A 25,684-nucleotide genomic window follows, 5' to 3' on the forward strand; every position below is an offset into this window, starting at 1 on the left:
TAGAATCATAGAACACTTTGAGTTGGAAAGAACCCATGTGGACCATTGAGATAGTTTAATAAGAAGGAAAGCAAAACAAAACAAGTGGTGCACAACACAGCTGCTTACCACAACTGACTGATGTCCAGCAAGTCCTTGATCAGCAACCGCCAACTCCCGTGTGTCCAGCTGCTCTCTTTGCTCAGTTTGGCTGTAAGATCTGGAGCATAAGCCTTACGAGGATTGGTGGAAGGAACTGGGATTTCCAGACTGGAGAAGCAGAGGCACAGGAGAGACCTCATTCCTCTCTACAGCGACCTGAAAGGAGGTTGTGGCGAGGTTGAGGTCTGCCTCTTCTCTCAGGTAACAGCGACAGGACAGGAGGTAACGGCCTCATGTTATGCTAGGGAGGTTCAGGTTGGACATTCAAGGTCAAGCTGGATGTGGCTCTGTGGAGCCTGGTTTAGTGGTTGGTGACCCTGCAAATAGCAGGGGGGTTGAAACTCGATGATCATTGTGGTCCTTTTCAACCCAGGCCACTTTATGATTCTATGAGATTAGGAAACATCTTTTTCCAGGAAGAGTTGTGAGGCAATGGCACAGGCTGCCCAGGGAGGTGGTGGAATCACTGTCCCTGGAGGTGTTCAAGAACTGTGTGGATGTGGACTGAGGGACATGGTCAGAGGGCATGATGAGGATGGGCTGACAGTTGAGCTAGATGATCTTGGATGTCTTAATGGTTCTATGGTTCTGTGCTCCTTACTGGCAGGACAGCATGAAGAGCTGAAAAGTCCTTGAATCTTCAACTGAATGTAGATGGTATACCACACATTTCTTGCCTGTCTCTAGCGAATAGCTTCAGGAAATGAGGAAGGCCTTCATGCTGATGAAACTTCTTGAATCTTAGCAAGGAGTTGTCACCAGCTTTTCAAGCTACCATTTGAGCTGAGTGGTTGACCAAAGCAATGTGATATTTTATTGTGGTAGGGTGTTCATGTGACACTCTTCATTTTCTGTTTTATAGAGAAAGTACAACCCCCGAGACCACTTCAAAGGAAGGGATGTACCGAGAGCTGGGGAGAATGTGGATATGACAGAGGCGAGATTTTTTCCTGGTGGCATGTAATTACCACATCTTCACATATTGCTGAGCGTTGCTGTGTGCTGACTGCTGTGACTGCAGCTCATACCAAGTTCTCAGAAACACTGAAAGTAGCGAAGAGTATCAGCAACTCTGTCAAGGAAGAATGAAGCACTGATTCTCAGAGTGTTTTTAGGAATAGTTCTATGATGTACAAAGCTGATTTGTCCTCAGGAATTTTGCTTTTTCACAGAGCATTGGGCCACTGTCATACCTGTAGAGACTTCTCCCACTCCTGCATCCTTTTCCAGAGCTTCTCCTGGATTTCAAGTCTCTGCTCTTTGAGCCTTCTTTTCCTCAGAGACCTAATCTATCCGTTGGTGCAGACATCTGCTTTCTCAGGGCCCTTCTTTTATCAGTTTAGCTTTAGTGAGACAGTGTCCATCACTAAAAACCATTCCCAGTGCCTCAACGATGTGTACAGCTGTACTGCAGGAGTGCTGCCCCAGCAAGGCTGCCACTTGTTTTCAGGCAAAACCTGTTCCAAAGCACCCTCTGCCGGCTGAGGGCTACTTCTTTGCTCTCCCCAGGCGTGTGAGATAGCCAGGAATTAGTCAGCAGGTTTATTGCAGTACGATCAAGATAAAGTGGCATAGTCTGTGATTAACAGAAAGCCGATGCCCTTGGCAAAAGACATCTGAATGATAGGAACTAGGAGATCCCCTCTCTGATATGCACTGAAAGCTATTACAGCCATTTGCAAGTTCTGTTCTGTTCAGTGGGAGGTGTCTCAAATGCTGCTATAAATTCTGCTCCTCCAGATATGCATTGCAGAAGCCAGTTAAAAAGCATTCCCAGTAATCTGGTACAAGTAAAGGACTCAGGTCAGAGCAAAGCACTTCTCTACTGTGTGAATTTCCAGAAGGTAGGTCAAATATTTTATCATTCAGCGAATAATAACTGATGCTGCTGGAAACTCTGTCTAGAATTTTGTAAGAAACTTTATTTCAGTTCGCTTATGTGCTTCTTTATCTCAAGAAAAAATATTAGATTCAAATATAGGATATGCTGATGTGATAGACAAATAATTTTGGATCCAACATTAACAACATATGGACTTATCCATAATGAAGTGTATTTAGAAATGTGTTTGTCTTCAGTTTTCTGGCAGATAATTTTGTTAGTTATTCAAAACCAGAAAATAGTTGCTATGCAATTTAGTGTATTTATGTACTTTCTTCCTTCAAAATATTTTCTAAAAATAAGTTATAAATGAATGCAACCATTGCTGTATTTTAATACTGAATTTCCTAAATTTTATGATTATAGCTTTAATTATTGTAGGTGTCAACTGCTGTGACTGTTCTGCAATCACATCAGAGTTACTGTTACTATTTTAGTGGCTCATTTCCAGTCAGAATGTGTTCTCTGGTTTGATGAGAGATGAAATATCTTTCAAAGTATGAATGAGGGAAGTCTCTGTGAATGTATCATCCCACACAGTTATTATTTCATGGTATTTTTATGTTGTAAAGCATGTCAAACTTTCTAAATTAGAAATTGCAAAAGCATTTTCAATTTTTGTTGGTATGCAAGACATGGTACTTTTGCTATGTCCATAGACTTACATGAACAGCATTACAGTTTGTTGGCAAATCCACTTTTGGAAAAAATATCATGAAATGTTTCTAGAGCAGTTCCCTCTGGAGGAGCAAGGAGCTAAGCCTGATAGACTGCTACTTCTAACACAACAAGGTGATTCTTCATTCTCCTTTAAAACTGGGCTATTTGGTTATACTTGAGATCAACAGAACTATTGGCAAAAATTTATTTGCTTAATAAATCCCGATCCTGGCTTATAACATGAAAATCAGCTTCCTGTTCCCACTTGCCAGTCTAGTTTGCTCCTTGGTAGTGTGAGAAATAAGTTCTCTAAACAAAACTTCTGCTCTAAATGCTTTACTGTGCTCTTGCTGTGGGCTTTCCTGTGTACTAATTTTCTCTGTATCCTGGGTCACACAAAGGCCCAGCTCACACTGAACCCTCTCCTGGGCCAACTTGTTAATTCCTTCCAGGACAGAGCTGCTGATGTTTGTTATGCTGAAAAGTAATTCTAAATATCTATGAAGCTGGTCTAAGATTTTCTTAAGATTAAATAAGTCGGTAGCCTGCACGTTTTTGGATGCAGTGCTTTACTCCAGGTCCAATGGAACTGAGCAGATATTCACACAGATTGTTTCTTGGAGGTCCTGGGTGGTCATTCATTTCCCATGTCAACAGCCTTACTGGGATGCTGGATTTTTCAGGTCTAAACTTCACATTTTCCATGAACCTTGCAAATACCTACACTGAAACACTCATGCTTTTTTCTCCCAACACTGAGTTTTATTAGAGGATGTTTATCAAACCTTCTAAAAGAAGCTTTCCAGATCAGTACAAAGTGAATGATGTTTCAGAAAGCACAAATTTGAGTTTGTTATGAATTTCAGACTTGGCACAGATGTAGACCTCTCAATGTTTGTTTAGTCTGGAAATCTTTGGCACCGAAATAAAATTCCTTGCAATAAGTGTGACGGCGTACTTATCCTGCCTGCACATTTTTTGCCTATTTTTCACAACTCCTCCTGTGCTTGCTATCTGCAGTACAGATAACAATTCACTGCTAATTTGCTTTCTCTTGACAACTTATTTGCTGTCTGTAGCACTGTGGGATCACCCCTTCCTCCTCTGATAGCAACAGACACTGCTCTGTAATCTGCAAGCAAAGACAGCATTTAGGAGAAGGCTCTGTTGATGGTAAAGTGTTTAGGACTCCTTAATATATGTGTATTGCTTATCTACTGTCTCTTGACATATTCACAGAATACATCCAGACCAATGTCCATAAATCAATAGCTGGTAGCCTTGATACAGTGGCTTGCTGCAGTGTGCCTGAGCCACACTCCCAGGTGCTAGATACAGCAGTGCATGTCAATTAAACACAAATGAAAACATCAGTGGGTCCTAGAATCTGTCCTACTACTACTGTACGAGGGCAATGTACATTCCTTTACCTACCCTTCAGTCCATTTCTTCACTTTCCCCTTTGGGTTTGCACTGTTGATGATGCTCATCTGCTTCCATTCTTGCCACTAAGCACTTACCTGTGAGGAGCTGTCATTGAAGGTACCTTCACTTCCACTTTCCAAAAGAAAGAAGGTGGTATACATCCACACACTAGATTGGGTGAAAGCTTAATTCACAACCAAGGTATGTATTTTCAAATCCAAAATATGTCCTTTTCTAGATTAAGGTACAATTTTTCATTATTGACAGTGAAGACAATGTCATAATACATCTACCTTCCTGAAAAACAAAAGAAACAGAAACAACCAAGAAAGAAGAGGCCTCTATCTGAGGCCCACCATGGAAGAGAAATTTCCCCACCCTTAAATCGAATGAAGGCATAGCACGAGTTTTAATGTTGCATCAGTTATTGCATTGACCGTGGAACTAAGAGCATCATCTCAAAGCTGCAGAAGGGCTGCCACTCACCCACACATACATTCTGCACAGAGCAGCCCACGTGACTCAGCTTATCTCTGCATGATGATGTTGTCTGCTTATAGATGTACATCAGTAGTATATTCTGATAGTCTATTTTTTTTGGTGTTTTTTTTTTTCCACTTAGAAATATGATGGTGTTTGTACATTTGATGTTCCTATCTATCTTCCTCCCGGCTTCCGTGATATCAGAATCATGTAAGTCAGATTTAAAATATTCTTTCTGATAAATTTTATTCAGCAAACTAACCCTGATTATTTTTTTTTAACTGCAATTGGCTAGTTTATCTCAAGCCATGTATCACAGCGTGGAAGTTGGCTCTTCAGTGTTGCTGTTTCTCCTTGTGTTAAAATGCACTGAGTGCCGTCCATTTTTTAGACATTAAATCCAGGCTCTATTTCTGCTCTAGGCATCTCTGCAGGCAGAAGAAAAAGCCTCTTTGAGAGAATTTGGGAGTAGCTTCTGTTCCTGGCTCCACCTGGGCAAAATCCCCAAGAGCAAGCGTACTTAAATTGCATTGAGCGAGATGGTTCACAAGTGCACTCTGTTGCAGCAGCTCTGCTGACCCTGCAATCATTTCCTACCAGTGACACTGCATTGTACAGCACTCATGTAGTACTAGTTTCCAGATGAGCTGCATTGTCTGAGAAATGTAGAAAGATGTTATCTCTAAATATTTCCTTGTACTCCCAGTTTTACAGAATGAATGCTAATTTGATTTACTGAGAGGCTTAATTCTGCTGAAGAATTCACCAAGATAATTTTCACTGACATTGCCATGTTTAGATTAGGCCTCTCATCTTCTCTGTGTTCCTCCTCCTCTTCTATTTTTTCCTGAGGAGTACTGTATTTCCATTGCGTTGCTCCTTTGGGGCAATGCAGGACTCATGGGAGGGAATTCGGATAGAATGATGAGCTCATGCATACTTATACCTGATGTGGGCAATTTATATGGGTCTGTAAGGCTATATGTAATGTCAGTGGAGAAGGATCTCTTCAGAAAGAACCAGGACACAAGTGTTAACCATGCAGAGATACTCACCACCTGATCTGCATACCACATGCCTGAAGCCAGGTGGTGGCAATATGCCTCCAAAATGTCATTTTTGATATTTCCATTGGCTATTTGGTTCACCTGATCTCATTTTCTTATTCCCTTATCTTTTGTAACTCCTGTGCTGTCCTATCCAGTTTTCATCCTCCTCAGTTTTCTCTTTTTTAATCTTCTCCAAAATAGAATTTGACTTTCAGACTGAAGTTTTTATTTTCAGCAGCCAGTTCACTGCTCAGGTACCACAACACTTAAATCTCTGTCAAAATTGCCTGTTTCAAGTTTCTCCAGATCATTTCAGTATTACATTCACTTATATTAAAAAAAAAAAAAAAAGTTTTAATTCCTCTCTCTCAATTCCATCCTTTCTTTTCCTTTTGTGTGTGTGATTTGATTTTCTGCGTCCCTGATTTCTCTCATTCCTTTCTGATGGCTTTTCAACTTTCCATCAGATCCTTTCTGTTAGTTTTTTATTTTGTTTCGCATTGAACACTGCAGACAAGATCTTCTGGATTTCCTTTAGTAACAATCTTATCTACAACCTTCCTCCTGCCAGTAGTTCTTTTCTTCCATTAAAAGTACATAAAAATTCTCTATATCTCATTTCTCTGCATTGAAAACAGAGCAAAATCTCCCTGAAATAAACAAACGAACAAACAAAAAAGAAAAACAACAAAACAAACTGAATATACCAGGAATCAATTTGCTTTACATTTTCTCTGAAAGGTTGAGGATGGAAGGCAGGGGCACATGACTGGCCTACTGATCTAGAAATGCCAAATTCTTCTCTATCTTCAGTGAGTCTAAGGCTTAATTCACCTGAGATTTTTATCTTTTGGTCATTTGCAGATGATGCAATTGAAGGTGAGGCTTTAGTTGTAAGATGTCCTGAAAATGATTTATCTGCAAAAGTCACCTGGTATCACACAGACACAAGGAAAAGAATTCCTGAAGAGGAAGAGGGATCACGAGTATTTTCAAAAGAACTGCTTCTTTGGTTTCTGCCAACTTCTTTAGAGGATTCTGGAAACTACACTTGTCTTATAAATTAGTAAGTGCAATATAGGAAAGAGAAAAAAATTAGAGTTGGAAAAAAATCATACGTGTTTTAAAAATGCATTTTAATTGTTATCTGTGGAAATGATGTCATTTGATGTACACCAATTTATTTAACCTCCATTCTGCAACTTTCGTATGCAAAAGTTTGTTTTTATTATTTTTGTAGCAGACCTTTATAAGAACATGTAACTGAAATACAGCAACCATCCAGTTGTTTTTAAAACAAGACTCACATTTGCTACAAGTATTCATTTTAGTCCCTGTAATAATGTTGTCATTGAATGATCTTTATTCAATTTCTGAAGTCCAGATGGGAGCAAAAAAGGGCGCAAAATGAATGTTCAGGTGCATCCATACAAACAAGGAATGTGTTTCCCAAGCCGGATACTTTATGCAAATGAAACTAGAAAAGGAAAAATTTCTTGTCCTACATTTAAGAATTATGAGAACGCTACTATCATCCAGTGGTATAAGGTAAATTAATCAATGACGGTGCCAGCTGTAGATCAGATCACTGTGGGAGCTATTTGCAATGAGCCAAAGAGAGCTTTATTTTCCAGGACTGCAGACCTCTACAGGGAGAAAGATATTTCATGCATGATCCTTATATTTTCATTGAAAACCTGAATAAAGAGGACGATGGTTATTATACTTGTCAGTTTATTTATACTCACAGAGGAAAGGTGTTCAATGTATCAGCAACAAGGATCTTTATAAGTGAAGGTAAGACTTGCTAAAATGACAAAGATTTATGTCCCCTTAAAGAAAAGGAAACTTTTGCGCATTAAAAAGAAAAATATTTTCTGTTAACTTACTGTATTTTGATGAAACTTTAGATCAACATTTTTTTAGGTGAATTTTGTGGGTGGGGATCCAAATAGAGCAAGATGGAACTACATTCAGACCCAACCACATTCAGCCTTTCAGTAATAGTCTCCAATGACCCTGGTTGCATATTGTGGTTGGTAGGACTGACTGATAGCATGTATTGTTGATGTGAAGGGGCTGTTTCAAAGTGTGCTACAAAAATTCATTTTCTATTGCTTTGATGAGGGAAGGGCCTGTAGGATCTTCTGATAATCACTGGATTGCTGTTGTGCAGATGGCATACAACTCAACACCTGCTGGTCCATCTTGGTTAAAAAACTTTTGGATTTCTGTTGACTGAGACAAAATGAATGATGAACACAGACAAAAATGAATGGAGCCCACTAATCACTGTAATCTTTGTTCATGTGAAAGTGACCAACATGGCTGAGATGTCTAGATTTTGGGCTGCTTCTGGGATTCAGCGTCCTTAGGGAGGCCTTGTCTTTTGGTGTTAGTCAGAGCAAGAACATGCCAGTAATCATCAGTTCTGGATTGTATCAGCTGACCAGACTTCAAGATGTTCTTCAGTTGTGCAATCAGGTCAACAAAAAAACAGGTTTTTTTATTTGCTTGTTTGCTTTCTTTGAAAAATAGATGTAGTTCATTCATGGTCTGACATCAGAACATTTTGCTGTGGGAAACTGTGCCGAGCTCTGTGGAACTTCAATTACAGTTTTTGCCCTGATCCTCAGTAGAAAAGTACGTTCTTGCTATTCTGAGCTGATCAGAATTGAGATCTGAAGGGAGAACTAGTACATTAGCTTAGGAGATATCGTGCCTTTCCTCCCCCAGTTCTGTCTGATAAATACCCTGTTGGTCAACATGAAAATCTCTTCTTCACATTGCATTTTTCTTTGAATATGCTTTCATCAAAACTTTTCTAACTAGTCCAAATTTTTTTCACTCTGGTTTATAATGGAAATAACTCTTATTTACTTGGCACACAGCTATCCAAAATTACAGAATTCTTTCTTGCATCCAGGCAGATTACTTCATTTCAAAGCTAATTTGATTATTTTTCAATCGTTCCACAGAAAGAAAGGATTGCAACATAGCATGTGAAATCTCAACTGGGTGAATTGAGTCAGCACCACTTTTTAGCACTCAGAAAACCTAACAATAACTTCTTTGAGATTTCATTAGCCCTTAAAATAAATTTGCTGGATGAATAAATTGTTACATGTTGTCAATATTTTCTTATGTGTGCCCCTGCTGGTCTGCAAATCCACACCAATTTAGTGGACATTCTGCATCTGCATGCTGGCAGCTAAAATCATAGCAGTGTCAGAGAGTTAGAAAATTACTGTCTTTCTCTGGCTTTTTTTTTCTTCAAGATCCAGCTTGACTGACAATTAGACACAGGATAGATAAAGAGAGTGGATTTTATAGCAGCCTGGGAAACGGGAGTTAAATAAGTTCCTCAATATTTTATAGGGAATTGTGGTTATGAGATTCACAGAAGTGTCTTGATGGGAAGAATAGCAAGCAATGTGCTTCGACTGGGAAATGGGAGTTTGTCTGAATAGCAAGGAAAGATGCAACAAAGGGAATAGATCCTTCAGTCAAACCAAATGTTTCAGTGTAGCTTAGACCTGTCTATACCAATAATTACCAGAGATGAAATGCAGATATATTGAAGGAGATGTTCCTTCTGAACACTAACAACAAGGGATGTTCAACTGTCATAGCAAACTGATACAATTTCATTACTTCATAAAATGTATTTTCACAATTTTCTAATACATCCTTCCTTTCTCTCCTTAATCTCTAAAGCAAAGCACTCATCTCTACCTGTTCAAATTTTATTTCCAAAAGATGAAGATGTAATAGAAGCGGAGCTTGGTAAGTAAAGATTTTCCATTGTTTTTAAACCAGCATTTTGTGGTGACCTAACGATAATCGGCAGCTTCAGGGAGAAGATTAATTACATTTTTGCACTACAAATTTTACAAGATTTAATTAATTCCAGGCATAACAATATGAAGTTATATCTAAATGATAGGCTATTTAGAAATTAAGCAGCAATTTAAAAGTTTAAATAACCTATTCTACTTTGACAGGGATAAACTGGGATTACTCATATGGTCAGTTACCACATATCAACTGAAAGCGTGACAGCTTCCATCCACTTCAAAGAGGGCTGTAACTAAATCCTTTGAAACTTCCTGATAATACACTTAAGAGGGAAGAATGAACTATTCTTGCAAATAGAAATACTTCTTGCTCGTGATTTTGGTCCAGACGCAACAGCTGCATCTCTGTTGATGAATGAAGGAAAGCAAGGGACTGCTTGCTGGTCCTGCCTGTGCTGGCAGGCACTGAGTGGATTGCTCTGGTTGGAAGATACTTGTTGGAATGAAAGGATAGGGATTGAAGCAACAGATAGAGGGCTGAACAGCCCTCGGTGTTCTGGAACATGCACCAGGGCTTCCTTTCGTTTAAGACTATAGATGTTCTCAGAGGTTCAGATTGATTCCTCATAACTTGTACCACTAGACTCCGGGCCCAAACACTTCCGCATAGAAACACATTCCTGTTCTTTTTTTTCTTTCCTGCAGTTTCTCTATCACTCAGAATTAGTGTGCCAGGCACCTCTCTCCTTAATGAGATAGCTAGTCTTTAATGCCCTGCCTTTCTGGGAAAGTAATTAACCTCAAAATGCATGGTACAAACGTACTTTAAGTTTAGAAAACACTGTATCACTTCTGTTGTCTTCTGTTTGCAGAATTGAAGGGATTTCTCCACACTCCCTAATACCAATTCAGGATGTAAATCATAAGATTTTTTTAACCTTATCTAAGCCCTGTTTTGATGCGTACTAATGTGGAAATCTTTAAATTGTTTTAATTATATTTATTTCACTGCAACAGTGACTCTTATTTCTGGAATAAATATTTCCTGATAACAAATGCATAAGAAGAATTTCCTGTTTTAATTTTATCCTGTTTTTCTCTAGTTTTTCCAGCTTGAATAAAATCCAAGATAAGAATCTGCAAATACAATTTATGATAAATACTGTATATTGAAAATTATATTACACTATTTCCATGTATGCCTATATGCAAGACAGCATTTATTTCCCATATTCCTCAATAGCTGATTACAATAGCTGATTACAATAGCATCACAAGTAATGTCTGTTTTCCCTTCAGAGCTTTATATATAAATAATTTATTTTGTAGTCTCTGTTAATGTATTAGATATTTTGTTCAAATATCCTTTTATTATGTCTTTTCAAGACACTCCCGTGAATCATGATCTGCGCTTTAACTCAGGAAGTGCCTAAATTGCTAAGGCAAAACTCAAAAGTGGTATGAAGATTTGTAGAAAAAGGTACTATGAGAAAAATAAATTTATTCTTTTTTTTCATCAATCTTGATTAGGTGCTGCTTTTTCTCTGAAATGTCAGGCCCGGTTGGGGATTAAGAAACAGCCTATAGCTGTTGTCACATGGGATGTGAATGAGATGCCAGCAGAATATGCAGATGAAGGAAAAATTCATCAAGAAATTATTTAGTAAGTGCATATAATATGTAATGACCTTTTCTTTCTGTGCAAATTATTCTTAACAGCAACCAGTACCACTTCTTTTTCTCTCATGTTAGTTTTGAAGGACAGCACCAAGAGTACTATGGAGAGGCAACTTTGACCATCAGTAATATAGAACATACAGATTTGCAGTCAAGTTTCTCATGTGTAGCGATGAATGAAATGGGAAACACAAGGAGCACGGTGACGTTACGACTCAAAGAAAAATGTAAGGATAAATTTTGTTTCATAATGTCTCTCGCATACTTCACTGTTAGAAAGTTGTTGGTGACTTTATTTTTTCCCGCTTATGTCATCCCATTTTTCTTTTATTTCTTTCATTTTATTTATTATTTTCCTGTAGTATGAAAGTGTTCTTCCAGAAAGAAGGAAAAAACAATCTGCTTTCTCCCTACATATTGAAGTCAGAGGCAAAACTCTTGTGGCTTCATTCCCATGTGAAAGGCCTTGGGGTAAATGCAGCCTTGGGGATGGTATCTTGCTGGGGGAGGGCAACATTTCAACAAGAGAGTAAGTATGAATAGTAGGATGGTGCACTGTGACAAGCATACCCTGATTCTAGGATATTCCTGTTAATTCCCCATGAACATCACTGTGCCTACTGTGTGCCACACAGTGTGTGAGTAACGCTTTGAAGGCTTCCTCTCAGCTTCATTTTTAAATTCATTGTTCCAGTCATTTCTGACAGAGAAAGAACATTTAAGTCCAGTAAATGATGGGGTCTGAGATGGTCTTTATCTGTTATAGGACTCCTTAATGGGGATGGTCAGATCCCCAAAATGCACCACAGCTTTTGAATCTTCTGGCAGAAATGGTGGTCAGTGGTTTCCTCTGTTATCCCTTTAAATGTGCTGAGCCACCAAAGGTCTTGAAAGTAAACCGCAAAGCCCTTAAAGAGGGATTCATTTTCTATGAGAGAACGGTGGTAAGAGCAAAATAAAGTTTATTCCGATCACAGGATTTGCATAGCTACATGTCTTGCAGTATTTTTCACTGTTCATAACTGCCTTCAAATAGAGACACATTTCCTTGCAGCTGAGATTAGAAAGGTTGTAGGTGGATTATAGCAGAGGAGGGGGCATCACTGAGGAGGACATCCCAGAATTCCCCCGAGGAGTGTGAGAGGGAATGTTTTGGTTGTATGTTGCCAGGTGAGTGAGAGTTTAGCATCTCTCCAGAAGCTGAGAGCGCATCAGCACTGTGATGAAGTATCTATGGGAATGTTTGTGGGAATGTTCTTGCAAAGAAGGGGAAGGAAACTAAGTAACACTTCCTGTTAGCTGTAGGGCAAGCAATGGAAAACACTTACTGGCCCCATATTGCAAACTAGATGAGGGAAGGGAATGAGTATTTTGTGTTCATGAAGTGATTCATTAAACCTCATTTCTGCTTCACACAAACCTTATTTTGTTTTTATCCATAGGTCCTCAGTAAATGTTCAGGAAAGCTCTTTGTTGCTGCCTGTGTTGTGTGGATGTCTATCCCCCTTCTCCCTGTTGCTGCTACTGTCAAGATGCCTGCTTCTGCTGCTCGTCACTGCTGATGTGAGCAAGGCTAAATCCAGAAATGGCAGTGCTCTGCTTTAGTTGTCTTCATTTGTTCCTCTCATAGCATTTTTGTGCTAAAACAATGATAGCTTGCCTCTGAGTAAAATAAAAATGCCTCAGGGATTCCTTGTGCCTCACATCTTGTAAACGTGAAATAAAAATGTGTACTCTTCTTTTTTGCTTCTTTTTGTTTTTAATGAAAAAAAAAAAACAACACAGATTTTTATTTTTTAAAATATGTCTATGGTTGTTCCTTTGTTTTTCCCGCAGTGTAACTCACATCTCCTAGCTGCTGTCCATCAGTGTGCTTTTCACACATTCCTGCTTTATGTTCTGATAATTTTTCCCCAGAGCATTTAGTTTGGATTGCATTGTTATTCTCTGTAGCACAAACCTGTGATAGGAAGTGAGAGATCTGTATATGTTGTTCCATTTACTACTGAAATTAATCACTTTTGGAGGCATTTTATGAACTAGCTAAATAGCAGCAGAGATGACAGGTTAAGGGAAAAAGCAAAGATGCTGTAGGCAACTGCACCAGAGTTACTCTATTTGAATTGCTTCAGTCTTACAGTCATCAAAAACGTGCTGAATGAATGATTTGGCTCACAAGGCATTTTCGGAGGAAGCCAGGGATTAAATCTAACACTCTGAGTCATAATCAAGAACTTCGAGTACTAGCTCATTGTTAGCAGTATCTTTATGGCTGGTTTTGTTAGATTGCTTTGATAACAATTGCCATCCACATGAGTATGAAGGATTGCCAGAGAGGAGTGAAAAGCTTCTATCACAGCCAAGGGCGGTGAGAGCTGTTTGCTTTTGTCTCTATGACAAACAAAAAACATTCCTTCACATTGCCAGGAAAGAATATCACTGACAAAGCACAGGGAAAAATGTGTATGTTCTATTCAGGATGTGTGCTGTGCACTTATTTATATTTTCATATATGTGTGTGAAGAGAAGTGCAGTATGATGAAGAAAGAGTATGTCCCAAGGTTGTTTTTGTTGTTGTTGTTGTTTTTACTTGTGTTTTTATAGGAGATGGAGAAGGCAAATGGGATCTTGGGCTCCATCAGGAGAGGGGTGGTCAGCAGGGAGTGGTCAGCAGCAGGGGTGGTCAGCAGGGAGAGGGAGGTGATTGTCCCTCTCTACTCGGCTCTTGTGAGGCCCCATCTGGAGTACTGTGTCCAGGTGTGGAGCCCTCAGTACAAGAAAGACATAGAGATCTTGGAAAGGGTCCAGAGGAGGGCGACTAAGATGATCAGGGGGCTGGAGCACCTCCCCTATGAGGACAGGCTGAGGGAGTTGGGCTTGTTCAGCCTGGAGAAGAGAAGGCTGCGGGGTGACCTCATTGCAGCCTATCAATACCTGAAGGGAACCTACACCCAGGAGGGGAGTAAACTCTTCAAAAGGGCTGACAACAGCAGGACTAGGGGAAATGGATCCAAGTTGAAGGAGGGAAGATTTAGGTTGGATGTTAGGGGGAAGTTCTTCACAAGGAGAGTAGTTAGGCCCTGGAACGGGCTGCGCAGGGAGGTTGTGGATGCCCCGTCCTTGGACGTGTTCAAGGCCAGGTTGGACGGGGTCCTGGGCAACCTGATCTGAATGTGTACGTTTGGTGGCCCTGCTAGGCAGGGGGGTTGGAACTACATGATCCTTGAGGTCCCTTCCAACCCGGGTGATTCTGTGATTCTGTGATCTGTGAGATAAGTGCTGCTAAGAGAAGCTCTTGATGATCTTGGTGATTTTTTCCAACCTCAATGCTTCTATGTTTATATGATTCTTTGGAAATGAGCAGCATGACCCAAGTACCTCGGTTTTCAGGAGTAACGCAGTGCTTGGTGTGATTTGGTGGTATTCAAACTACACACTGTTACACTGAGAGGCTGCTACTTCTCCTGCTGAGGAAAAGCTTTCTCTGTTTTTTCTCATCCTGCATAGACTTTGACCATCCCTGGTCAATATGAAACCCTTCCTTCAATATTATTTCCCATCCTTTCTCTCTTCTCTTTGCCCAAGACTGCTTCATATCTTTTGTCTTCTTCACCAACACTTTAAAAAACAAAACAAAACAAAAGAACACCACACATTTTTTATGTTTCATAATACTTCTGGAAGCAAACTTAAAGAATTAGCCTATGAAACAGGCTGTTTTACTTCCTCCAGCTCATCTAGTTCTATGCTCCCATATTTAAATTCAGAGATGATGATCATCCCATATTTTACATTCCATCTTTGCCACAAGACACATCATCTCATGATCTCAGAGATCATCTGCGTAACTTCTTACATGGTGTCAGTCTCTGGTCAGCATAAGGAATTTGTGATGTCTTTCCATTATATTTTCTTCCTCTTTTCCTGGTGAGGATATAGCAAGTCTTTCTGAACACCAGGCAACAAAGATTCTGGTAGTGAGTCCACGGCAAGTGGAAAAACACTGGAAATGTCAACTCCTTCTACCAGCAGAAAGGAACAGGAACTTGCCTTCAGCATTACCTTTATCTGCCTTCTCAGAGATACAGGGGCTGTCAGAATATCTCCCAAGTGCCACTTTTTTATTAATATCTAAACCACCACCAGCTTCCTCATTTTCACTCAGGGCTAGCTGATGATCGTGTTTCATAGGTCTGACTTACAAGCGTTGTCTTATATCAGTTCTCATCTGCAAGAAAGTGAAAAGTACCTGGAGGACCACAAACACTTCCAGAGTGAACACTCTGTTCTTAGAATGACCCAAATTCCTCTCATTCTAACCCAGTTCAGCCTAGCACACCAGACCTCTTTTTCCTCAAAGTTATTTCTTGCTGACATTATAGATCATCTTCAGTAGACAGGTGTGGGCAGGAATTCCACACCCAGATCTATACTTTTACTGTCTGAAAGTGTGTTCCCTTTAGAAGCCAAAGAACTTACAAAAAGATGCAGTTCTCCCTGCATCTGTCAGGAGAAGCTTTCAAATGTTCTTTTCTGGGTTGTTTTCCCTAGCGTCTCAAATATTGTTTCCTGAGAGCTGATGGTTCTGTGTTCTCACTCCACTTGAATTTAAATAAACAGTATTAAATGACAGTCAGCTTGTGAACTCTCTGCCACTAAACATTGCAGTGAAGTTAAATGGAACAGCAGGATCTGATCACCCTTGTTCAAGGCCTCCAAAAGTTGCTTCTGGCCATTGCCCCATATCTGATTTATTCCAGAGAAATGAGAGGCTGAGTCAGTCATACTGGGAACTGAACCTGCTCTTCCAGGAAGACTCCAGTGGAGGTTTTGATCTGAAGCAATACAAGTTTTACAAGCTCAGGAAGTTTATCAATTTTTTTTCAGAATTGGTCTAATCAGTATAAAGCCAAAAATAAACAGCTCCTTTTAGGTTCATTACTGCCAAAGTTGTTGTTGGAACCTTTTTCCTTTTATGTTTGCTTTCTAAATGCTTGACATATTAGAACAGTATCTGTAAGGTTGTGGCAAGTCCAGGGTCAACAACTGAAACAATAAAAAAAATGACCATCTCTGTCCCTTGGATAATCCTCAGTAGGTCATGGAAGAGGTTTTCCAAGTTTATGGATCAAACCAAACATTTGAACATGGACAAAGTTCCTTTGTAGGCATCGTGTGATGCAATCACAAAACTACAAAATAGCCAACTTTGCTATGAAGGAAACTGGTTGGCTTTTTTGTCTACTTTGATCTTACTGGAATGTCTTTTTTTCCCGATCTCTTAATTCTGGTAAGAGTATTCTTCATCAGATAGATGCCTCATGGTTGGATGTTTCTTTCTCCCATTAAATGGGAAAGAAAGAAATAGAAAGAGTCTAAAAACACTGTTGGAGTTGCCTCATTTCCTACTAAGTGAAGTAGTAAATACACCTGGAAGCACTTTGTTTATCTAGCTTTTCAGTATCATTTCCCAGAGTCTATTTCTTTAAGGTTATCTCCTCCACAGTGCACTTTCTTATTCATCATTGTCCCTGGAGATGATCAAGAAATGAGTAGACGTGGTACTTAGGGACATGCTTTAGTGGACAAGATTTGTTGAAGGTGTTTGGACAAATGATCTTAGAGATCTTTTCCAACCTTGATGATTTTACGATCTCTTGCAAAACTCAGGAGTCTGTTAATTTTAATACAAGAGGCTTTTCACTGTCAAGCATTTTATCTTATTTCATTCAATCAGGGCGAGTCCAAGAGAAGCTCTAGAATTGCTTTTTGGTTGTAAAGGTCAGTGCCTTCCACTGGAATTTGCTAGCTTCACACAGTCTGCCAATAGTTCCAGTCCACCTTGCTGCCTTTTTTGTAGAGGAAATGGACTTGGCTCTTGAGGATGCTCTAACATGCAGCTCCTCAGCTACCAGTGAATGGCCTGCTGCTGCTGCAGCCATGCATACTTTGTCTTTCACAGTCAGAGGGGGGCAAAGACCTGGAAATCTGATTCCAGATCTGAAGACATAAGCCTTGTCTGGGTTTATATGGTACCAGTACATGTAAGCATGCTCCATTAGCTGAGATGTTGTGAAGCGTGCCGAAAACTCCATAGTAATGCTGAAGGGATACATGGTTCTACTAATACTCAGAAGCAGGGTACTGCATCAGGCAATTGCTATGTTTGCTACACTGAACTAAAACAAATACATAGGTGGGCTCCTTTATGCAAATATGATGCAAACCTGTTCTTTCTCATATGCATTTCTATGGGATTAAACTCCATCACCCACTCTGACTCTTCTGAGGCCACGTATTTTTTTAATCCAAGCTAATTCAGTGATCTGAATAATAGAAAAGTCTTGGAAAAGTCTCCAAATCATTTGTTAATGCAATTATAGGACGACGAATTATGACAATGGACTGGAATAAGTAGATAAATAAGGTGGGCTACAAATGGAACTCTCTTAACTGGTTTGTCAGTCAGAGAAAAACCGTATATGGAACTGCTCTGAATTCACATGTTAAAATCACAAGCAATCAAATTAGGTCTCTCTCATTTGCTTTGGGGTAGACTTCTTCTGTAAAGCAATTAACTTCAATCTTCCATCCAAAGGAATAATGCATCCTGTGTGTGTAACTGCTATTACATTCTTTGATATATCAATTTCAAACTTGGTTATCTGGAATTCACAGTGTTTTCAATACTGAGTCTAGGTGACTTCAATACATCCAGAACACAGGTAAAAAATTTCTTCAGCTCTGTGGCTGTAATAATCTGTGGATCATTACAGCTTTCTGTTTTCTAGGCTGGAGAGGGTACAAAATGACCTTGCTTCTGCCTCCCATCATCTCTTGCTGCAGCAGAACTAGATGACATCTAGAAGCTATGCGTATCTAGATTGACTTCTGCTATATATACCACAGAACAAGAAGACAAATGTGCAAATATAGGAACATAGCTCTATGGACTGCTACAGAAATGTAGCTTCCTCAAAGAGTGATAATCACAATCTTATCCTAAACTGTAAGCATATGATTGATCAGAGATGATGATGGCTGTCCCTGATAGTCTTCACCTCTGAGTCTGAAGTGATCAGATTCAAGAGCTCTTCCATGAGAGAAGCTGGAATCACAGTGGGTTACTCCTTTCTTCCCAGTTTTCTTTATTTGTCATTGATACTTTATACTCCTTGTTCTGAAAGGAGCCTCCTCTGCTTCTGGTGTAATTTATCTTATTTTTATGGCCAGATTCACTCTGTCTTCCTGAGGTTTTTTTTGCATACTCTGATCTTATCTTGCAGATTTTATTATTTGCACAAGTTTCTTTGCACTCTCTTTGTGCAACTACTCTCAAGCCTCTGCTTGCTCCTGTGTGGATGTTTCCTATTGTCAGGCTTGGGCTCAGCTGCCTTGCAAAATGCTTTAACATCATAGCTGGTCGTGTTACAAAATACAGACATCATTGCTAGCTGTGGTATTCAGTGCACTTAGGATCAACACACTTGGATATTCAGTATGTGTTGTCTAGTATGCTTCTACGTCAGAGGTGCAACAGGCCTCTCTGCTGGATATATCAGCTGGGGAAGGAAAGAGTTTTATCAGGGTAAACTCCTTAAAGCCACAGCAGAAGATAAGAGAAGCTAAGGCTGCAGCTAACGCTTCATTTCTCTTTTTTTTTTGTGTGTGTGTTTTTTGTTTTGTTTTGTTTTTGTTTTTTTGTTTTTGCAGCAGGTCCTAATGTCCTCATGATTGCTGGATTTCTAGTTCTGTTAATGTCAGTAGCAGTCTCTGTTGTACTGTATCAGTCCTTCCGAGTCGATATCACCCTGTTGTATCGGGACTTGTTTCAGGCCTATTCAGTCAAGGATGGTGAGTAAGCATTGCACAAGGAAGTTAAAATAAAAGGAAAAACAAATCATGGAAATGGATAAATCTGATAGCTATTTACTAACTTACATGCCAGCTGAGCCCAATCCTTTCTTTTTCATGACTTCTGCAATCATTATATAAGAAGGAACCAACAGCTCTGGTAGTGCTTTGTATTCACCTTTTGCCTTGGTTCTACAGTGAGGTGTCACATACACAATGAATTCAATATTGTTTTCACTTTTAAAACCAAATACACACAAAATTGTTTGCAAAGAAACACTGAATGACATTGAAAATCTGATTTAAGAGCCTTGTTATACTGCTGAAATAACAGTTGATGCTATTCATCTCCACTTCACCGAATCCTTACTCTATGTGATTGGAGATACATCTTTCACACTGTGATGGTCAGATTCTCCAAAGTGGTGAGTGCATAGGACATAAGAGTTGACCATAGAAATATGTGTACACTCTAATTTCCAAAAACATATTCAGTGATGTATCTCATTATGATTAGCAGCAAGATCTACTTAGATCTATTTCAATCTTCTTAGATCTATTTTGCAATAGACAGCTCTAATTCATGTTAACTTAATATACTTTCCTCTTGTTCTGCCTCGCAGATGGGAAGATATATGATGCCTATGTTATTTACCCCCGGAACCACACCAGTGAAGCTACTTTTGTAGAATATTTTGTTTACCAAATTATGCCAGATATTCTGGAAAATAAATGTGGCTATAAATTATGCATTTATGGCAGAGATACATATCCTGGAGAAGGTAAGTTTCAAATTAGATAATCCACTGCATTATTTATTGCGTTGGAGCAAGCTGTGTTTCTAGACCCTTGAAGTGGTGGAGGAGGGAAGGAAGTCCCTTTGCATTCCTGAGCGGGTTGCTCATCTCAGCAGCTGCTGTGTCTGATGTGTCAGGCAGGGTGACACAACAGCACTCTGCGCTCGTTGAAGTTCTAAGAAAAGCAAGCCATAGGGTGCAGCACGAATTGTTTATCACCTTCTTGGGTGATGCAGGAAATGTGACCCACAGAGTGATTCTTTCAGATGTATACCTGCTCTTCGAACAGCACAAGTCCGCATTGCCTCTATCTGGACAAAGCGTGCATGAGTAGGTCTACAAAACACTGAAGAGAAGAAGAACCACAAATCGAGCTGAGTAATTAACCTTGCTGTTATCACTCATGGTTTTTCAACCTGTGGCAATGGTGCTAAAATCACAGGAAGTTCAGCTTCTGTATAACAAGGTGACCTACTTTCACTTCATACAATTCCCAGCGCTAATTCAAGAGACATTCTGCGTTCTTTACATCCAGTTCCTTGTTTTCTGAAGTGGAATCTTGTTAATTAATCAGTGTTAATTTTCATGTGGACATCTCTATGCTATCTCTCTTATCAGCTGTAATCTAGGTGCTATCTACTTTCCACCAGAGCTGATCTGTGTGTCTTGTGCTCTGGTGCTCTATAGACCAGATGTTCTTTTTTTATCAGAAAAGAGGCATGAAGCCAAAGATATCTCATTTTGAGTTAAACATACCCAAAATCATCTGCATTGGGCCAGGTATGATTCATCTGCTCAGAGCTGAGCCAAGATCACTGATGTTCTTATTTTCTGGAGAGTAAGAAAAGTTCTGCCTGGCCTTGAGGAAAGCCACTGCAATGAGAATGAGGACAGCTGTAAGAGTTGCTGAGGTATACTATACCTCACCCACCTGATCCAGACCAATGAAACTCACAAATATGGCAATGGCAAAACAATACACCATTGTTTGCTCAGGGCAGTATTCTCTTATGGGATACTATTCTCAAACCTTCCTGGAGAAAACAGAGCATAGCACGCAAATGAAGTACAAACTGTGTGACTAACAGGGGCTCTAGTATGTTGGCTGAAAACCAAGACATTTTCAGTCTGCAAATGCATTAGTAGATGCTTGTAACCCAAGCACAATGAAGACTCACTAAGCCTGTCTAGGACAATAAGTTTATATATATATATTTTTCCCATTTGATTTTATCAGATTTTTTTATAATTTTGAAATTAAAAATTTCTGAACAATTACAGAATTACAACTATCATAAAGTTGGTGTCAACTACATCAACAAAACTAATTTTGACAACAATGAAAAGGTTGAATTATTTTATTTTTTTTTTTACAGTATTAAGCACAAATGCATATATATCCCAGCATGAGCCCGAGGGGCATTGCTGTCTGGCACCACAGAGACCTCCCTTCCCTCTCTTCAGTACTAGCAGATAGGGGACCTGGTTCCTCCTCCAACACGTGAACTCTGGGCCAAGGCACCTCTTGGTGCCTCTTGGTCTTCTTAACTTGGTAAGGGAGAGTATTGCTGGTGTCAACTGCCAGACCAAGTTCACTCACAGCCATCAAAGCAGCGGACATCCCTTCCTGTCTGGCACTGACCATTGTCCCTTTCCTTTCCATGCTTACATTCCCTGCCGTCTGCAATTGCCTTTCTTGTCCACTTTCATGCCTCAAAATGTTTCCAGTTCTGTAGAAAAGCTGTTCAGAACCAGTCTGTCGTGGAGAGCACTTAAAAATTGTCTGATTTCAGACATATTTACTTTACCAAACTCCCCACTCTTGATTACCTTCTGATCTTGAGCCAGATTTCCAAATCCCAAACTTCATAATTAAAATATGCCAACCACAGAGTAAATCACTAGTATTTACAGCAAATGCCACTTGGAGGTATTGTGATCCTTCCTGAAAATGTAAATTACCATTTGGTGAATCATATTTTTTCCCAGTAAAACTCTGTGTATTTCCAGAAAAAAAAAAAAAAAAAATGCAGTGAGGATGTAAAATGGAATTATTGTTTCAAGAATTGTTTATGACTCTTGGTTCCAGAGAGCTTTAATTTTGTGCTGTAATGTAATAGTAATGAAAACCAATACAAGGAATTCAAATGATAAACAGTGCTGTATAGCTGTTGGACTCCCACTGGTTTTCCTTAAGTTACGTTTTTTTGTTTTCTAGTTTTATAGAGTTAGGGAATTTTTTACAACTTAACAGATGCCCAGGAAAGTACAAAAACAAGTTTGCAAAAAAAAAAAAAAACAAACCAAAACCAAGAGGTTTCACCAACATTACCTTCTGTTCCACTCTTTTCACAGTCTCATTGTCTTGTCAGCCACTTTCCTTGACACAGAATCTAACTGGTGCCAGAGCTGCTGTATCAGTAATAGACAGAAACATGAGAAAATAGCATAACAATGATCATACTTCACTGGATGAATGTTTTATGCAGCCAAGTGTCTTACCATCAGCAGTGACCATTGGCAAATGACTGGAAAAGAGCTTAAGAACAGTGCAGGTTTATATGATACTTCACCTAGTGCACTTTCCCAGTAATCTGTGGACTTCAGATGCTGGAATTTCTATTTGTAACAGCAGATGTTTTTCTTCCTTCCTTTTTTTTTTTTTTTTTGTTTTTTTGTTTTTTGTTTTAATTCCACACTGCTTTCTGCCACTTTCTGAAATCATATAACTTCTGATATCCACAAAATATAATGATTTCTACTGTTGAAGTATTTGCAGTCCTATCCTCAACATTGCCATAAGTGTGGCATCAGAAATCCAAATGCAGAACTACATACCTCCCCAAGTTGCATCATCTTTCAGTCTTGAGCTCAGTGGACTGCACTTCAAACCCATTAAATACATATTTTTAAACCCTCACAGTTATGGAAACTAAATATACACAAATAGCTGCTGATCTTAGTTTTTCTCATCTTCCAAATGATCTATTCTAATACTATGGAAATCTAATGAAAAAAAAAGAAGAAAATGACAGGAATGAGAGACAGTGAACCTCAAAGAAAGGCAAATTGTCAGCAGAAAATGCTCTCATCATCAATAAATAGGTCAGAGGAGTCATTCATGGGGTTATCTTCCTTACCCTTCCTTATCTAGAACTTTCTCCCACAGTGTGCCAGTTCTTGAGGTTTCTAAGTACAACACCCAACACCACAGATCTAATTGTGACTGATCAGCTGTCTCTAACATTGCGGAGGGAAAGCAAAACACCTTTAGTCATGCTGATGTATGAATGTTGAGCAGATGCCAGCCCACTGCACAGGCTTGCATATAAATCAGCATTCTATAGCTCAGGGATATTAGTACACCCTCTAAATGAAAACAAGCTTCTTAGAAGTAAGCCACTGAAATCACATAATTATAGAATCACAGAATGGCCTGGGTTAAAAAGGACCACAATGATCATCTGGTTTCAACCCCCCTGCTGGGGGGGTGTGCAGGGTCGCCAGCCACCAGACCAGGCTGCCCAGAGCCACATCCAGCCTGGCCTTGAATGCCTCCAGGGATGGGGCATCCACAGCCTCCTTGGGCAACCTGTTCCAGTGCGTCACCACCCTCTGTGTGAAAAACTTCCTCCTAATATCTAACCTAAACCTCCCCTGTCTCAGTTTAAAACCATTCCCCCTTATCCTATCACTATCTACCCTTGTAAACAGTCATTCCCCCTCCTGTTTATATGCTTCCTTAAATTACTGGAAGGCCACAGTGAGGTCTCCAAAAGACTAGTCTTCATGTGTAAGTACTCCAGGATCAATCCGTAAAGCCCAAAACTTAAGAACATACTTTCTTAGACGGAAATTACTGTTCAAGCACAAATACGGTGCAAGAGCTACTGAACTTGACCAATTGAATTAGAAATTCCTCACAGCTCTTAAGAGCAGTGCAAACATTAAGATTTCAACTAAAGAAAACACCTGAAAGAAAACTTTGATTACTGTGAGATTTTTAAGCCTTTTTTTTCCCTAACGTATAAACTGTACCTGACAGAAGTAATACAAAGGTTATTTGGTTATTTCTAATTACAGAATAAAAGAAATGAAGCATCTACACATATATAGTGACTATGAAGGAAATTTCATAGTCTTACTGGTTTTTTGTGTGCATTACTAGATAAAGCGAATGCAATTGAGAAGAGGATACAGAAGAGCAGACGGTTGATCATCCTTCTCACACAGCAGCTGATTAACTGTCAAGAACTTAACTATGATCAACATATTGCTTTATATAATGCCCTCATTCAAAATGATACAAAGGTGATCCTACTGGAAATGGAGAAGATGGGGACTTATGAGAATCTTCAGGAATCTCTTAGGTACATCATCAAGCGTCAAGGTACTGTCAAATGGAAAGAGCAGCACACTGTGCACCCACAGTCATCCAATTCGAAGTTCTGGAAACACGTGAGGTACCACATGCCAGTGACGTTCAGATCCTCAGACCCAGCTAATGCTGGGTGAGCAGTCTACCCAAGAAAATGGTACTTCATCAAGTTGAACCATCAGTGTATGATTTTCTTTTTGCTATCAGTAGGTACATTATTTTGCAGCCTGGACATATGTCTGCATTTTCCCCCACATCTTTCAGCCACCCGGTTGAGTAACGATAAGGGAAATGAATGGAGAAGGTCTTGGAGCTGAGGGAATTTTGTTGAGGTTTGAGAACTCTGTAAGTGAATCATTCCAGGCAGACAACAGAATTTTGCACATCACAGGAAACAGAATCTACCCATGCCCTTCCTATATATACTTGTATATATTGCTGAATTTTTGGTTCTGAATATTCTGTAGATTTACTTTATCTTTCTAATACAGTCGATCAAACATAAATGCCTTCTGTCCTATTTGATTGGAAATTATCATGTTGTGTTCTTCACTTTATCCACCATGTGTTCCTTTTTGATTCAGTAGTATTACTCATACCATGAAATTTAATCTTTCCTTAGCAGGGATGCTTCAAGAGAGGCTCTTTAGAGACTAATGTGAATACAGCATTTATTAGAAATGCAGTCTAAAGGAAAATGTACACATACTGATCGACCAATATATATTAAATATATTCACACATAAAAGTCACAAAAGGAGAATTTTGGAGAAAAGGAGAAACTCACAAAAGGAGAAATTATTTTATAGAGACATCAAAAGTGATTTTGTTTTGAAAGCTGCTACATATTTAAATTCTTATAAGTAGCAGTATTTTAGATCTATCAAGTATGATAGTCTTAGATATGCTACTATTTTGTACATTGATAGCATTCATTTAAGCTACTGATAGAGACTCACTGCAATTTTATAATTGCCAGTATTCCTCTTCTTCCCCCTTCTTTGATCTTATTCCTTGTTATACTTTGTTCTGACAGAGAATATCCTGAGATGCAAAGGTCAGAATGAAATCTCTTCTGAATGCAGGAATGTATGAACAAAGCATGTTTTAGTGCATATATCCTTGGGAAATTTAATCTTTTTAGGTTCTTAAATACAGATTATTAATTTTAGTCAGAGAAGACCTGGTTTTGACCTTCAGTTAACTATAGAGATGGACTCGAAAAGTGAAAATTAGAATGTCTTACGCTACCACATCCTTTTATTGTACAGTGTAGATTTTTACTGAGTATGGAATTTCAGATTTATGGATGGCTGTTGGAGTAGGAAGACTTTATGTGAAATATATGCGTTGATGTTTTTTCAACATGACATTAAAAATACAATGGAAGCAAACCAGCTTTTCTCTGATTTATTGTATTTTCAAGTGCTCATGTATTGATTATTCACATCACCACAACTGTAAAGCATTTAATGCTGCATTTTATCACTCTCTCATTAGATCATATTCAGTACTAGGACTCGTTCCTAAAGATCTCTCTA

The 25,684-nt window shown here is 39.2% G+C and overlaps 1 protein-coding gene and 1 long non-coding RNA gene across 8 annotated transcripts; both read left to right on the plus strand.

The window, feature by feature from the left end:
- Positions 1-1,652: 1,652 nt before the first annotated feature.
- Positions 1,653-24,887, plus strand: IL1RL1 (interleukin 1 receptor like 1). 7 transcript variants are annotated; one of them, XM_052664633.1, is made up of 12 exons: positions 1,883-1,985; positions 2,753-2,815; positions 4,731-4,801; positions 6,505-6,706; positions 7,020-7,188; positions 7,275-7,437; positions 9,358-9,426; positions 10,968-11,100; positions 11,190-11,341; positions 18,828-18,968; positions 19,592-19,750; positions 23,934-24,887. In XM_052664633.1, exons 3-12 carry the CDS (start codon positions 4,735-4,737, stop codon positions 24,278-24,280), a joined length of 1,602 nt encoding a protein of 533 aa, XP_052520593.1. In that variant the 5' UTR covers positions 1,883-1,985; positions 2,753-2,815; positions 4,731-4,734; the 3' UTR covers positions 24,281-24,887. The 7 variants fall into 7 exon arrangements, with proteins under 7 accessions (XP_052520591.1, XP_052520590.1, XP_052520595.1 ...); XM_052664631.1 differs by lacking the exon at positions 4,731-4,801 and having other exon boundaries at positions 1,653-1,985; positions 2,683-2,815; positions 18,831-18,968; XM_052664630.1 differs by lacking the exon at positions 4,731-4,801 and having other exon boundaries at positions 1,654-1,985; positions 2,683-2,815.
- On the plus strand, positions 11,348-12,853 carry LOC128071684 (uncharacterized). Its single transcript, XR_008201981.1, has 2 exons — positions 11,348-11,585; positions 12,557-12,853. It is a non-coding gene; the product is annotated as an uncharacterized LOC128071684 (long non-coding RNA).
- Positions 24,888-25,684: the final 797 nt, after the last annotated feature.

Source organism: Tympanuchus pallidicinctus, unplaced genomic scaffold (genome assembly GCF_026119805.1).
Source record: "Tympanuchus pallidicinctus isolate F22 unplaced genomic scaffold, pur_lepc_1.0 scaffold6, whole genome shotgun sequence".
In the NCBI taxonomy this organism is placed as follows: Eukaryota; Metazoa; Chordata; class Aves; order Galliformes; family Phasianidae; genus Tympanuchus; species Tympanuchus pallidicinctus.